This window comes from Cyclopterus lumpus, chromosome 12, assembly GCF_009769545.1.
Source record: "Cyclopterus lumpus isolate fCycLum1 chromosome 12, fCycLum1.pri, whole genome shotgun sequence".
Classification (NCBI taxonomy): domain Eukaryota; kingdom Metazoa; phylum Chordata; class Actinopteri; order Perciformes; family Cyclopteridae; genus Cyclopterus; species Cyclopterus lumpus.
This window is the reverse complement of record NC_046977.1, coordinates 181,998-197,425: the sequence shown is the minus strand read 5'-3', so window position 1 is coordinate 197,425 and position 15,428 is coordinate 181,998. Positions and strand designations below refer to the sequence as shown.

Sequence of the window (15,428 nt, the reverse complement as noted above, 5' to 3'; positions counted from 1 at the left end):
CTTGATTTTACAGGGAGCCAGTGCAGAGCAGCTAATACAGGAGTCATGTGATCTCTTTTCTTAGTTTTTGTGAGTACACGAGCTGCAGCATTCTGGATCAACTGGAGGGACTTAAGAGACTTATTAGAGCAGCCTGATAATAAGGAGTTGCAGTAATCTAGTCTGGAAGTAACAAACGCGTGAACCAGCTTTTCTGCATCTTTTTGAGACAAGATGTGCCTGATTTTTGAAATGTTACGTAGATGAAGAAATGCAATCCTTGAGATTAGTTCAACGTGGGAGTTAAAGGACAAGTCTCGGTCAAAGATAACTAGAGATTCTTTACAGTGGTGTTGGATGCCAGGGCAATGCCATCTACAGAAACCACATCACCAGATAATTGATCTCTGAGGTGTTCAGGGTCCAGTAAAATAACTTCAGTTTTGTCTTGTTTAACATCAGGAAGTTGCAGGTCATCCATGTTTTTATGTCTTTAAGACATTCTTGAATTTTAGCGAGCTGGTTGGTCTCCTCTGGTTTGATCCATAGATATAATTGAGTATCGTCTGCATAGCAATGAAAGTTTATGCAGTGTTTCCTGATAATATTGCCCAAAGGAAGCATATATAAGGTAAATAAAATTGGTCCAATCACAGAACCTTGTGGAACTCCGTGATTAACGTTGGTGGTCATTGAGGCTTCATCGTTTACAAATACAAATTGAGATCGATCTGATAAATAGGATTTAAACCAACTTAGTGCGGTACCTGAAATGCCAATCGACTGATCCAGTCTCTGTAATAGGATGTCATGATCAATGGTGTCGAACGCAGCACTAAGGTCTAATAATACCAGTACAGAGATGAGTCCTTTATCAGCACTAAGGTCTAACAAGACCAGTACAGAGATGAGTCCTTCATCAGCACTAAGGTCTAACAATACCAGTACGGAGATGAGTTATGCATTAGGAGGTCATTAGTAACCAGGGTTACCAAACTTCCTCCCTCCAGTTCTGCGTTTGACCTTGTTAGATCATTTCTCAGCGCTGTGTGTGTATACACGTACACGTGTATAAATGTGTGTCTGCGTGTGTGTGTTTTTGTGTGCGTGTGTGTGTGTCTGCGTGCGTGTATAAGTGTATGCGTATGCATGTGTGTATAAGTGTGTGTGTTTTTGTGTGCGTGTGTCTGCGTGTGTGTGTCTGCGTGTGTGTGTGTGTGTCTGCGTGCGTGTATAAGTGTGTGTGCGTGCCCCAGGGCAGGGCTTTGTGTGTTGATCCTGTTGAGGCTGTGTGCGAGGAAGATAACAGGAGAACCTGGGGCAGCTCTCTAATTGGCCCCTCTCCTGCCCCGGATCCTCTCTCTCTCTCTCTCTCTCCCTCTCTCTCTCTCCCTCCCTCTCGCTCTCTCTCTCCCTCTCTCTCTCTCTCTGTGAGGTAGAGCCACACGTTAAGGGCTGAGGAGGGAGGAGACAAGGAGACGAGAGAGGCTGCCTCAGGTGGACGGGTTAGAGAAGAAGACCTTTCTGCTTCATATGGTGTAGACGGTGATACGTTTGCTTTTGTTTGGATCGAGTTGTCAAGTGAAGATAAATAGTAACTTATTATTTTCATTATTATTATTATTTTCATTATTATTATATTATCATTATTTTCATTGTTATTATTATCATTAGTATTATTATCTTTATTATTGTTATTATCATTATTAGGATCATTATTTTGACTATCTTTAATATCATTATCTTCATAATTATTATGTTGTTGTTATTATGTTATTCACAATAAACTAATATATTACTAGAATACAGTCACTGACATCAAAAGTAAACTCGAAGGTTACTATAACTCATGACTACTGAGTCATTTCATTTGTTAAACATCTGGAAATGATTCAAAACGTTGTGAGTGTGTGTGTGTTGGTGTGTCTGAGTGTGTGAGTGTGGGTAGTTACATACACAACATACAAACAGGTGCTCAGTGTATCCGAAAACATCCCCCAGCAGCCTATAAGCCTATAGCAGCATATCAAGGGGCTGGACCAGGGCAAACCTGATTCAGCCCTAACTATAAGCACTATTTACAATACGGGTAGATGAAATCAAGCATTCTGATTGGTTGAGAGTGAGTCACGGGGTGTACTTCATTCAGTCATAAAGTCCTATACGCCTGTTTACATTTAGCTGAGCGTTCCATATCAGTGAAACTCAAAATAACAGCTAGATTTTGCGCGTCCGTTAGTTGACATTTCAAGCTTCACAGTTACCAAACATGTTTCAAGTGAACTTTGATATTTTGATGAGTGGTTAGCCAAAGAGGAACTTCAGGTGGACGTCATACCACCATAGATAAGACAGAAATGTTGCGCAACGAAAAAAAAGCTCCCTTCAAAGCTACTGGCACCAAATCTAAATGAAAGACAACGTTGGAGTGATAAAAATAATAATAATAATATCCTTCTGTGATCACAGCTGATGGTGAAATGTTTCTCAGGAGCAGAAAGTAAATGAAGGCTGTGGGAAATACTGCTGGAAAAGCTCAGAGGGTTCTGTAAAACAGTGAAACTCTCTTCCTACTCTTCCTCCTCCTCTTTCTCCTCCTCCTCCTAATGCAGATTCTTCCCTGTTGAAGATGAGCCCCTGCTCTGAGACAGGGAAACCCTGTAACCCGTGTCTGGACGCAGCGAAGGCGTGTAACCTGAACGAGACGTGTAAACGACTGCGATCCGCCTACAACTCCATCTGCAGCAAGGCCACGCCCCCTCAGCCCTCCGTGGCCAATCAGGAGCCGTGCAGCCGGAAAAGATGTCAGAAAGTGGGTACAACTTCCGGCTCATGCGAGGAAACAACACATAAGAGGCTTGGGATGTAACTGTGAACATTATACAACTCCCATAATTCATCTGCATGAAAGCATTATTATTTAAGGTGACATCATCAAAGGCTCCTTGAAAATGTTCTGCTCATTTCTTTAAACCTCTCTTCACCTCTAACCGAATGTCCTCTTGAATATGAGTATTAGAGCGCTGCCCTTTGGCCCTCGAGATAAAGCATTGAACTGTTTATTAATTTTATATATATATATATATATATATATATATATATATATATATATTAGTGCTGGGCAAAAGATGAAAACATTTAATCGATTAATCGCGATTAATCGCATTATGCGCAAAATTCAAGATTCAATTAAAACTAGTGTATTGCACGCTTTTATTTGGCCGAGGCATGTGTTCATTGTTCATGTGTTCATTGTTCATGTGTTCATTGTTCCTGTGTTCAGTGTTCCTGTGTTAATTGTTCATGTGTTAATTGTTCATGTGTTCATTGTTCATGTGTTCATTGTTCCTGTGTTCATTGTTCATGTGTTCATTGTTCATTGTTCATGTGTTAATTGTTCATTGTTCATGTGTTCATTGTTCCTGTGTTCATTGTTCATGTGTTCATTGTTCATGTGTTCATTGTTCATGTGTTCATGTGTTCATTGTTCCTGTGTTCATGTGTTCATTGTTCATGTGTTCATTGTTCCTGTGTTAATTGTTCCTGTGTTCAGTGTTCATGTGTTCATTGTTCCTGTGTTCATTGTTCCTGTGTTCAGTGTTCATGTGTTCATTGTTCCTGTGTTCATTGTTCCTGTGTTCATTGTTCATGTGTTCCTGTGTTAATTGTTCCTGTGTTCAGTGTTCATGTGTTCATTGTTCCTGTGTTCATTGTTCATGTGTTCCTGTGTTCATTGTTCCTGTGTTCATTGTTCATGTGTTCAGTGTTCATGTGTTCATTGTTCATGTGTTCATTGTTCATGTGTTCATTGTTCCGGCGTTGGTTTATAACAGTTCTCCCGTACACCGCAGTAGTCTGATGAAGTTTCGCTCCACTGGTTGTTTCAATGCTGCGTAACGCCTTTAAGACGTACTTCATGCTCGTGGTACTTCATGCGCGTGGTACTTCATGCGCGTGGTACTTCATGCGCGTAGTACTTCATGCTCGTAGTACTTCATGCGCGTAGTACTTCATGCTCGTAGTACTTCATGTATATATATATATATATATATATATATATATATATATATATATATATATATATATATATATATATATATATGACTGTTTAAAGGCTTGTGAACCCTGTGCCTCTCAGGCCCTGCGTCAGTTCTTCGAGCGGGTCTCATGGGAGCTGAGTTACCCCCTGCTGTTCTGCTCGTGTCCGGACCAGGCGTGTGCCGAGCGCCGCCGCCGCACCATCGTGCCTTCCTGCTCCCACCAGCAGCGGCACAAGCCCACCTGCCTGGAGCTCCGGCGCACCTGCCGCGCCGACGCCCTCTGCAGGTAAGAACTCCGTCCTTCCGCGGCCAATCAGGAGCCGCCGTGACCGTAGGTTCACGTTCACGACTCCAAAACAGCTTTCAGCTCGATGCCGCTCATTTCTCTGATTATTGACAGGCCAGAGGAACCAATCAGGGGAATCAGCTGCTGGAGGGTTTAATTGGAGAGAAATCTCCAACACTCCGGGTCGAAATTACACGTTTGTTTGATAACTACTGGCTTTGAAGGTTAGAGAAGCTTGAAGTGGAGGAAGTAGAACCTATATATATATATATATATATATATATATATATATATATATATATATATATATAGGTATATATATATATATATATATATATATATATATATATATATATATATAGGTATATATATATATATATAGGTATATATATATATAGGTATATATATATATATATATATATATAGGTATATATATATATATTTACGTGTTATTTACGTGAGCATTAAACTGGATTTGTGTTGGCCCGGCCTGAACAACTATTTGTTGGATTGGCTTTAGATTTTGAACAGACTTTTGTGTTTGAGGATTGCATCAGATCCGTCTTATTATCACAACATAATTCTGGTAAACGGGACATGTCAGCCAGCTAATACGCTAACCTAAGATTAGCATATCGTATTTCATCTCAGAGAACAGCTGTTCACTGTAGTTTATATCAAACAAAATGGAAATAGTGAGGTGGGGACTATTTTTATAGTTGGCAAAAATGGAGCTCTATGGAGAAAAAGATAAAACAGACACTATTCATGTTTGAGTCTGTGCATGATGAAACATGAACATTATACGTGAAGTGTAGAAATAGAGAATCAGCAGAGCTTCATGTGGATGTTATTTGTTTTCCTTGTGAGGAGGATGAGGAAGTGGATGCTTTCCGACCTTGAACAGGTCACAGAAAAACAGTCAACTTAACTCCTTCCGACATGTTGGAGGTCTCCACCAGGCCTCATCGGGTAGATGTGGATCTGTCTGTATCGGGTTCCTTATGACCCATCGCGCTGAGAACACTCCATCTAAAGGCAGTGGGATTAATGCAAACACATGAGGCGCAAGCAGCTAAACTGCTTCTCCATTATTACTGTCGCTCCATTACACCACCGGCAGTGAGGTGAGGTGGCGTAATGGAAAGAGCGGCCTCCTTCCTGGAGGTCACAGAGGACTGGGAAACACCACAAACCAGGACCCTGAGGAAGACTGGGAAACACCACAAACCAGGACCCTGAGGAAGACTAGGAAACACCACAAACCAGGACCCTGAGGAAGACTGAGGAACACCACAGACCAGGACCCTGAAGAAGACTGGGAAACAGCATAAATTGGGAAGCTGAGGAAGACTAGGAATCACCACAGACCAGGACCCTGAGTAAGACTGGGAAAAACTGCAGACCGGGACCCTGAAGAATACTTGGAAACACCACAGACAAGGACCCTAAAGAAGACTGGGATACACCACAGACCAAGACAATAAGGAAGACTGGGAAACTGAGGAATACTTGGAAACACCACAGACAAGGACCCTAAAGAAGACTGGGATACACCACAGACCAAGACAATGAGGAAGACTGGGAAACGCCACAGACCAGGACCCTGAGGAAGACTGGGAAACAGCACAGGCGAGGACCCTGAGGAAGACTAGGAATCACCACAGACCAGGACCCTGAGTAAGACTGGGAAAGACCGCAGACCGGGACCCTGAAGAAGGCTGGGAAACACCACAGACCAGCACCCTGAGGAAGACTAGGAAACGGCACAGACCAGGACTTTGAAGAAGACTGGGAAACAGCACAGACGAGGACCCTCAGAGAAGACTAAAGCACCACTGAACAGGACCCTGAAGAAGACTGGGGAACACCGCAGAACAGGAACCTGAGGAATATTGGGAAATATTACAGACCAGGACCCTGAAGAAGACTGGGAAACAGCACAAATCAGGAAGCTGAGGAAGACTGGGTAACACAACAGACCAAGACCCTGAGGAAGACTGGGAAACACCACAGACCAGGACCCTGAAGAAGAATGGGAAACACCACAGACCAAGACCCTGAGGAAGACTGGGAAATACCACAGACCAGGACCCTGAGTAAGACTGGGAAACAGCACATACGAGGACCCTGAGGAAGACTAGGAATCACCACAGACCAGGACCCTGAGTAAGACTGGGAAAGACCGCAGACCGGGACCCTGAAGAAGGCTGGGAAACACCACAGACCAGCACCCTGAGGAAGAATAGGAAACGGCACAGACCAGGACTTTGAAGAAGACTGGGAAACAGCACAGACGAGGACCCTCAGAGAAGACTAAAGCACCACTGAACAGGACCCTGAAGAAGACTGGGGAACACCGCAGAACAGGAACCTGAGGAATATTGGGAAATATTACAGACCAGGACCCTGAAGAAGACTGGGGAACTCCACATACCAGGAACCTGAGGAATATTGAGAAGCACACAAGAACAGTACCCTGGGAATAATGGAGATCACCACAGACCAGGACCCTGAGGAAGAATGGGGAACACCACAGACCAGGACCCTAAGGAAGACTTGGAAACACCACAGACCAGAACCCCGAAGAAGACTGAGATCCAGACCAGAACAAGGGTACTGTCTCTGATGTTTCATCTGTGTCAGATCCAGACCAGAACCAGGCTCCTGTACTGTCTCTGATGTTTCCTCAGGGTCAGATCCAAACCAGAACCAGGCTCCTGTACTTTCTCTGATGTTTCATCTGGGTCAGATCCAGACCAGAACCTGGCTCCTGTACTGTCTCTGAACCAACACATACCTGAACCAGGTCTTTGAAATAAGTACATGAAAAAATAAACATATTTGAATAAGACAGGAGTGAAGGCTTGTTTCACTAAAGCACACGATTAGAGCAGGAAGAAGGTAATGCTGTGACCCCCCCCCCCCCCCCCCCTCCAGATATAGGACCAGGGTTTCTTTAGTACCTGGGTCTGACACTGTGACCCCCCTCCAGATAATGAACCTCCTCTTCCTCTTCTTTCTCTTCTTCCTCTTCTGCTAACTAGCTTCCTCTTCGATGACTCTTCATCAGATCTTCATTGCCACTATTCACTTCCTGTTCCTTCATGGATGTATTTCCTCCTCTTGCTTCCTGTATGCTGCAGGTCTCGGCTGGCTGACTTCCACATGAACTGCCAGATGACGTCTCACAGCGCCACCAGCTGTCCTCGAGACAACGACCACGGCTGCCTGATGTCCTACGTCGGCCTCATCGGTGACTCATTTATTCTTTTGTCAGGAAAACCTGTTTCATGTTTAATGAGCATATTTCATCATCAGGGACTTTTGTGATCTGATAATCGACCAAACCTCAGTCTTCTTCTTTTCTTTATTATGAATTTTATGATGATGAGAGGATTTACAGTCCACTGTGTGAAACACACTGCAGGTGACTCACTTCCTCTCTGGAAATCATCCACTGATTCAAATCCCAATTTGCCAAAATCCTCTTTCGCTTTCTTCCTGACTAATCTCCCCCCCCTCTCTCTGTTTCTATCTCAGGCTCTGATGTGACGCCCAACTACAGCGACAGCAGTCCGTCCAACATCACCATGAGCCTGTGGTGCACCTGCAGGGGAACGGCCAATCAGGAGCGCCAGTGTGACGCCTTCCAGCGAGACTTCACTCACAACAGCTGCCTCAGTGAGTCCACATAGGGAGGTAGTCTTCACTAGTCGGGTCACGAACTGCAGGTTTGTCTGCAGAGAAGAGTTTATCTAATGTGGCAGTGGGGTGTGGTTAGGCTCAGCTGCAGAGTGGGTGGAGCGGGGGGGGGGGGGGTCAGGGAACAGTGCAGAAATGATGTCTAATCAGTCTCAGCTGGGGCTAATCTGTCTGTGTCGCTTCCCAATAAAGACCAGTAGGGACTGAGAAGCGGGAGGCGAGGAGCCGTCATTCAGCTGTCGTACTAAGATTGTGTTGCTGCCTCTGTTAAGTCCGAGACTCACCGGATAACGGGGAAACCCGTTACATCTACAAATACAACACAAACTCTAAATATGTCGACACTGTAGATGTTCAACACATATTCTGGATCCTTTGAGGATGTCCAGAGATCACGTATTTTGATGTATTTTGTGTGTATTATGATGTATTTTTACGTATTTTCACGTATTTCGCTCACCTATTTTGTGAAAAACAAACGTAACAAAAGTATGACTGTGTGTATAAGAAACACATGAGTTCTGTGTGATCGAGATTACTCCTCCAGTAAAGAAACAGGAAGTGAGAGGAGTTCCTTATGTTGATTCACAGAAAACGCCATCCAGTCTTTCGGTTACGGAGCAGAAGGAGGAACTCTTCTGGTGACCGAACTGTCATCCACCTTCTTCCCCCCCGCCCAGCCGCCAATCATCTCTATACCCGGCCCCTCCCTACACACCAATGCCATCAAACCCCACGACAGCGCCTGTGTGTTCTCCACCTGTGCCAACCTGCAGGTCATTTCTTCTCTTTTCTATTAGAGATACATATAATGAAACATCTATGTGTTGTATATTTATTTATATATATATATATATATATATATATATATATATATATATATATATATATTGTGATGTCTTGAGAGGTTGGGATCGGCTTGTGAAACGTGGGTGCACAAAACAGGACGACAAGCAGTGGTTTCTAATTTAAAAATTATGTATTTAAAAAAAGGATCAACTTAGCTCCGGCAGAAAAGCCGTACACAAAACAAACATAACTATTCTTGGTCTTCCACGTAACATAAAGCATACTCTTTCATCTCCTCTGCTCCTCTCCTTTGTTCTCCCTCATGTCAGCCCCCTCCGGGTAATCAGCCCGCTCTCTTTCAGCTGGGCGGCAGCCTTGGCTCCGCCTGCCCTGGTGACTGGGAATTGTAGTCCATTACCCAGCTGCCATGATGGGTTGTAGTCCCTGCTGCAACCACTGGGAGGGGACATATCTCCCATTGATGACCTTTCCTCTCATGACATCACACACGTGTATATATATATATATATATATATATATATATATATATATATATATATATATATATATATATATATATATATAAATAAATAAAACCCCTAGTGGGCCCAGAGGAAGAACGGTTTGCACATGTAAACGTTGACACCTGATGACGTGGTGATGCGGTTATGATGTAATGATGAAGTGGTAATGATATGATGATGAAGTGGTGATGAAATGATGATAAAGTGATGATGAAGTGCTGATGATGTGGTGATTTATTTATTTATTTGCACAATTCAAACAATAAAATCACAACAGAGATAAATGAAAATCACAGTGCAGGAAGAGACAAAAAGCCAACTGGGCTTATTTGAAGCCTCCACCTATATAATATTTAAAATGTTACAAAATTACAAACATAAAATGAAAAATGCATAAGATAGAAAAAGAAAGAAAAATAATGTAATTATATTGAGTCTGTGTGTGCACGTGAAAGTGAGCATGGCTTGCGTTTGTTCAGGGATATTGGATTATACCCCTGTGGCAAGTCCCCATGAGTGAAACAGCTAAACATTTTGATGAAGTGGTGATAAAGTGATGATGTGGTGATGAAGTGGTGATGATGATATGATGATGAAGTGGTCTGGAAGTGGTGGTGTTGTGGCGATAAAGTGATGATGCAGTGGTTATTAATTGGTGATGATGTGTTGATGTGTTGATGATGTGGTTATGATGAAGTGGTGATTATTTGATTATGTTATGATGATATGATAAAGTGGTGATGAATTAGTGATGAAGTTTTGATGATGTGGTGATAATATGAGGAAGATGTGGTGATGAAGTGTTGATGATAAAGTGGTGATGGGGTGGTGGTTCAGGTCTACTCATCTCACCCAAATGGAGTTTTGCTCTCTACCCGCTTCCATTATTTACCCCACTGTCTTTTGAGTTTCATGCAGTGACGGTTACTCATCCGGTTCATCTAACCATTGTTGTTCTCTACCGTCCACCTGGTTCCTTGGGAGACTTCTTGGAAGAACTAGACGTCCTCCTATCAAACTTCCCAGAAAACGTCCCCCCCGCTCATCCTTCTGGGTGACTTTAACATCCAGACAGAGAAGTCATGTGACCTGCTAGTCCTACTGTCTTCCTTTGCTCTCTCTCTCAGTCCTTCCCCTCCTACTCACAAAGCTGGCAACCACCTTGACTATATTTTCACCAGAAACTGCTCTACATCTAACCTCACTGTAACTCCACTTCCTGTCTCTGACCACTTCTTCATCTCGTACTCTCTCCCACTCTTTGGAACTGACAACCCTCCCACAACGGACTCTGCACCTGTCCGTCGCAACATCCGCACCCTCTCACCCTCTCTCTCTCTCTCATCCTCTCACCCTCTCACCCTCTCACCCTCCTCTCTGGCCTCCTCTGTTCTGTCAGCCCTCCCTTCAACCGATTCCTTCTCACTCATGCAGCCTAACTTTGCCACTGACACTCTCCTCTCTACGCTGTCTTCCTCTCTTGATTATTTCTGTCCTCTTACGACTCTAAAAGGTCCTCAAGTCCTCTCCGGCTCCGTGGTTGTCCGAACCGGTGCGCGCCGAGAGAGCCACTATGCGAGCATCGGAAAGGAAATGTCGAAAATCCAAACACGCCAGCGACCTGCTCGCCTATCATTCTCTTCTCTCCTCCTTCTCTGCGTCTATCTCTGCAGCCAAAAGTCTGTTCTATCAATCCAGAATCGAATCCTCTTTATCTAACCCCAAAAAGCTCTTCTCTATTTTTTCCAACCTCCTTGACCCCCCTGGTCCTCCCCTCCCTCCACCCTTCTACCAAGCCACTTTGTTGACTACTTTACAAAAAAGATAGACGACATACGCTCTTCATTTACTAATCCATCTTCCATAACTACACCTCCAGTAACTTCATCTTCTTCCCCCTCGTTTTCCTCTTTTATCCCCCTGTCTCCTAATCAAGTTCTTACCTTGGTAACCTCTGACCCCCCAACCACCTGCCCCCTTGACCCCATCCCGTCTCACATTCTCCAGTCTATTGCTCCGGACCTTCTTCCCTTTCTCACCCATCTTATTAACACCTCCCTCTCAACCGGCTGTTTCCCCCAACTCTCTGAAGGAGGCGGAGTCAACCCTCTCCTGAAGAAACCCACTCTCGACCCATCTGAAGTCAATAACTACAGACCTGTCTCTCTCCTCCCCTTCCTTTCCAAAACTCTAGAGCGAGCTATCTTTAACCAAGTCTCCTCCTTTCTCCACAGTAACAACCTTCTAGACCCCCACCAGTCTGGATTCAAGACAGGCCACTCAACAGAGACTGCCCTCCTTGCTGTCTCTGAGCAGCTTCACACTGCTAGAGCCTCCTCTCTCTCCTCTGTCCTTATCCTTCTAGACCTTTCCGCTGCCTTTGACACAGTGAACCACCAGATCCTCATGTCCTCCCTCCAGGACCTGGTATCTCAGGCTCTGCTCTCACTCTTCTCATCCTACCTCACCGACCGCTCTTACCGGGTAACCTGGAGAGAATCTGTGTCTGAGCCTTGTCCTCTGACTACTGGGGTCCCTCAGGGCTCAGTCCTTGGTCCTCTTCTCTTCTCTCTGTACACCAACTCTCTCGGCTCTGTCATTCTCTCTCCTCCTTCCAGGAAAAGGCTCTCCCACCCACGACCTGACTATCAACTTCAACAACTCAGTGTTGGCTCCGACTCCGACTGCCAGGAACCTCGGAGTGACGCTCGACAGTCAACTCTCCCTGACTGCCAACATTACCGCAATAACACGCTCCTGTAGGTACATGCTGTACCTATCAGGAGAATACGACCTCTTCTCACTCAGAAGGCGGCACAGGTTCTGGTCCAGGCTCTGGTCATCTCACGGCTAGACTATTGCAACTCCCTCCTGGCAGGTCTACCTGCTAATGTCATTCGACCTATACAGCTCATCCAGAATGCAGCTGCTTGGCTGGTCTTCAACCTCCCGAAATGTACCCACAATCCTCCGCTTGCGTACCGTGCTGCGAACAGATCGGGTCCGGTCTACATCCATGGTCTAATCTCACACCCCACCTCGCTCACTTCGCTCGGCTTCTGCCAATTGGCTTGTAGCTCCTTCACTTCGAGCTAAACACTCAACAAAGTCACAATGTTTGGCTGTGCTGGCTCCTCATTGGTGGAATGAGCTCCCCATGAGCCCATGAGCTCCCCCTCAGGACAGCAGAAAGTCTCTACATCTTCCGTCGCAAACTAATAGCACATCTTTTTCGACTATACCTTGAATAGGGAAGGTAGTGCCGTAATAGCACTTACGTGTCTCTTACCGATAGCACTTTGTAGTTTAACTTTATTGAAGAAACTGTACTTGCTTGATTCTTGTTCTGAGTTTGGACTCATGGTTTAATGCACTTATTGTAAGTCGCTTTGAATAAAAGCGTCAGCTAAATGACATGTAATGCAATGTAATGTACTACTACTACTGAGGTCTATAGGAATACACGGCTCCACAAAGCTACTACTACTACTACTACTACTACTACTACTACTGAGGTCTATAGGAATACACGGCTCCACAGAGCTACTACTACTACTACTACTACTACTACTACTACTACTGAGGTATATAGGAATACACGGCTCCACAGAGCTGTGACTCTCGTCAGCCTGGCTACAGTGCTAAAGAGAACCCTGGGGTTGTTCTTATTTTTCTCTATTACTGATGAGTAATAGGCTGCTCTGGCATTACGGAGAGCCTTTTTATATGTTTTAAGGCTGTCTCTCCAAACTAAGCGTGATTCTTCCAGATTGGTGGAACGCCATATGCTTTAAAGCTTTCGTTAAGTTTGCTTTAGTTTTTGGGTCTGAGGGTTCTACCAGGGAGCAAACCTCCTTTGACTCACTGTCTTTTTCTTCAGTGGGGCTATCGAGTCTAGTGTCATTCTCAGTGAGCCTGTAGCACTATCGACAAGATGATCAATCTGGGACGGACTAAAGTTAGCACAGGAGTCCTCCGTCACATTGAGACGTGGTATTGAATCAAATGCAGAAGGAATCGCTTCTTTAAATTTAGCTACAGCACTGTCAGTTAGACATCTGGTGTAGAAACATTTGACTAACGGTGTACACTCCGGGAGTATAAAGTCAAAAGTTATGAGGTAATGGTCTGACAGAAGAGGGTTCTGTGGGAAGACCTCCAAATGCTCAATGTCAATGCCATATGTAAGAACAAGGTGGAGGGTGTGGCCAAAGCAGTGAGTGGGTTTCTGTACTCTCTGACAGAAGCCAATCAAGTCCAACAATGAGATAAATGCAGTACTAAGGCAATCATTATCAATATCCACATGAATATTAAAATCTCCTACAATAATAACCTTATCAGTTTTAAGGACTAAACTTGATAAACACTCAGAAAATTCAGATATAAATTCTGAATATGGACCTTGTGGCCGGTACAGTATAACAAATAGAATTGGCTGTAATGTTTTACAGGTTGGATGTGAAAGACTAAGAACAAGGCTTTCAAATGAGTTGTAGTTTAGTTTAGGTTTAGGATTCATTAATAGGCTTGAGTCAAAGATGGCTGCTACTCCACCTCCTCGGCCGGTGCCTCGAGGAATGTGAGTATTAATATGACTTGGAGGAGTTGATTCATTTAGGCTGACATATTCTTCATGACAGTCATGTAGTTGACTTTACACATCTTTCTTTTTCTCATCAAGGCAGCATATATTTTGTGATGTACGAGAGAGCTGTGAGAATGATTTGGATATAATATATTTTATTATATTATATCATATTATATTATATTGTATAACATAAAACCTAATGATGGCCGACTTCTTGTTTTCCAGGATGGAGGCCCAAAGTGCATCCCTTCTGATGACTTTGAGTGTGAGGAGGTGAGGACCTTCGATTTCACCCCTCAGTGTTTTTGACACGAAAATACTAATTATGGAAATAACAAGCTTTTAGATATTTGCCATGCATTCATAACATCACACACATGTGGCTCCTCCAAAGGACCTTTGTTTTCAAACACTTGATGGATGACGATGTGGTACAGTTCTTGATGTGAGGTTCAGTTCTGTAAATGTTTCTTCTGGACCGTGAATTTGAGAATAAAATGATGCTATTCAGCCTTCAGCAGCACACATTGATTCTTTAGATCCAGCCGCTCCAGAACAACAAATCAGAGGAACCAAACGCTGGACAAGCCGAGAGAAGATCGTCAAGTAGAACGTCCAGATTCAGGCTCCAGATACTGGACTCTGGATCCAGGTTTTACTAAATGGGACACATTCAGGACGATATCATCTAGTTATTACAATTAATAAGACAGCCTTTAAATTAAGGTATCCCCTGTTGTCATGTTAGTTTTGTGAAACATACAATTTTTGCTGGGTGACAGAAAATCAGCTTATCAATAATTACTTTAATATTAATCAAAGCAAACTTTAAACTGAGCAAAGAAAATATGACAGCATGTGATCCAATCAACCACTCAGCATCCCATGTGACTCCATTCTCTCCATACCCCACCCCCCCTCCCCCCCCCCAGGCTCTGTTGGCTCAGGACTCTGCAGGACCGAGGAGCAGCCGGCGATCAGCTCCGCTCCTCCCTGTGTGTGTGTCCGTCCTGGTTCTACTGTTTGTCTGATTAACATGAACTCACACACACTGTACACACACACACACACACACACACACATACACACGCACACACAGAGAGATAGAAGAAGAAGAACTGGACTGTATTTGTGAGAGACGTAACAAAGGCAGAAACTGAGAGACTGTCAGGAGGGCTCGAACTCCCTCCCTCTAGTGTTCCTGGACCTGAGACAGCTGGGCTAAAAACACACAGGCACACACACACACACACACACACACATGGCCGCCCTCCCCTCGTTAGCGGGTAACGGGGTCCCTCATAGACACAAACCAGTGAGCTCTTTATCTTCATTCTGTACAGACTTCATTTAATGTGTAATATGATAGTTTGTTTTTGATATAGTGTGTGTGTGTGTGTATGTGTGTGTGTGTGTGTGTACGCGTGTGTGGGTGTGTGTGTGTCTGTGTGTGTGTACGTGTGTGTGTGTCACTCAGAAAAGCCGCAACACAAAACAAACAAGTATCATTGTCT

At 44.1% G+C, this 15,428-nt stretch overlaps 1 protein-coding gene across 1 annotated transcript in view; it reads left to right on the top strand.

Moving 5' to 3' along the window:
* The window catches only part of gfra2b (GDNF family receptor alpha 2b), a 30,549-nt gene extending 15,557 nt beyond the window's left edge, over positions 1-14,992 (top strand). The window contains exons 4-10 of the mRNA XM_034547138.1: positions 2,592-2,791; positions 4,118-4,305; positions 7,452-7,561; positions 7,849-7,989; positions 8,602-8,786; positions 14,140-14,187; positions 14,847-14,992. Coding sequence (XP_034403029.1) covers positions 2,592-2,791; positions 4,118-4,305; positions 7,452-7,561; positions 7,849-7,989; positions 8,602-8,786; positions 14,140-14,187; positions 14,847-14,945 — 971 coding nt within the window. The 3' untranslated portion in view covers positions 14,946-14,992. The remainder of the gene's footprint in view (positions 1-2,591; positions 2,792-4,117; positions 4,306-7,451; positions 7,562-7,848; positions 7,990-8,601; positions 8,787-14,139; positions 14,188-14,846) is intronic.
* Positions 14,993-15,428: the final 436 nt, after the last annotated feature.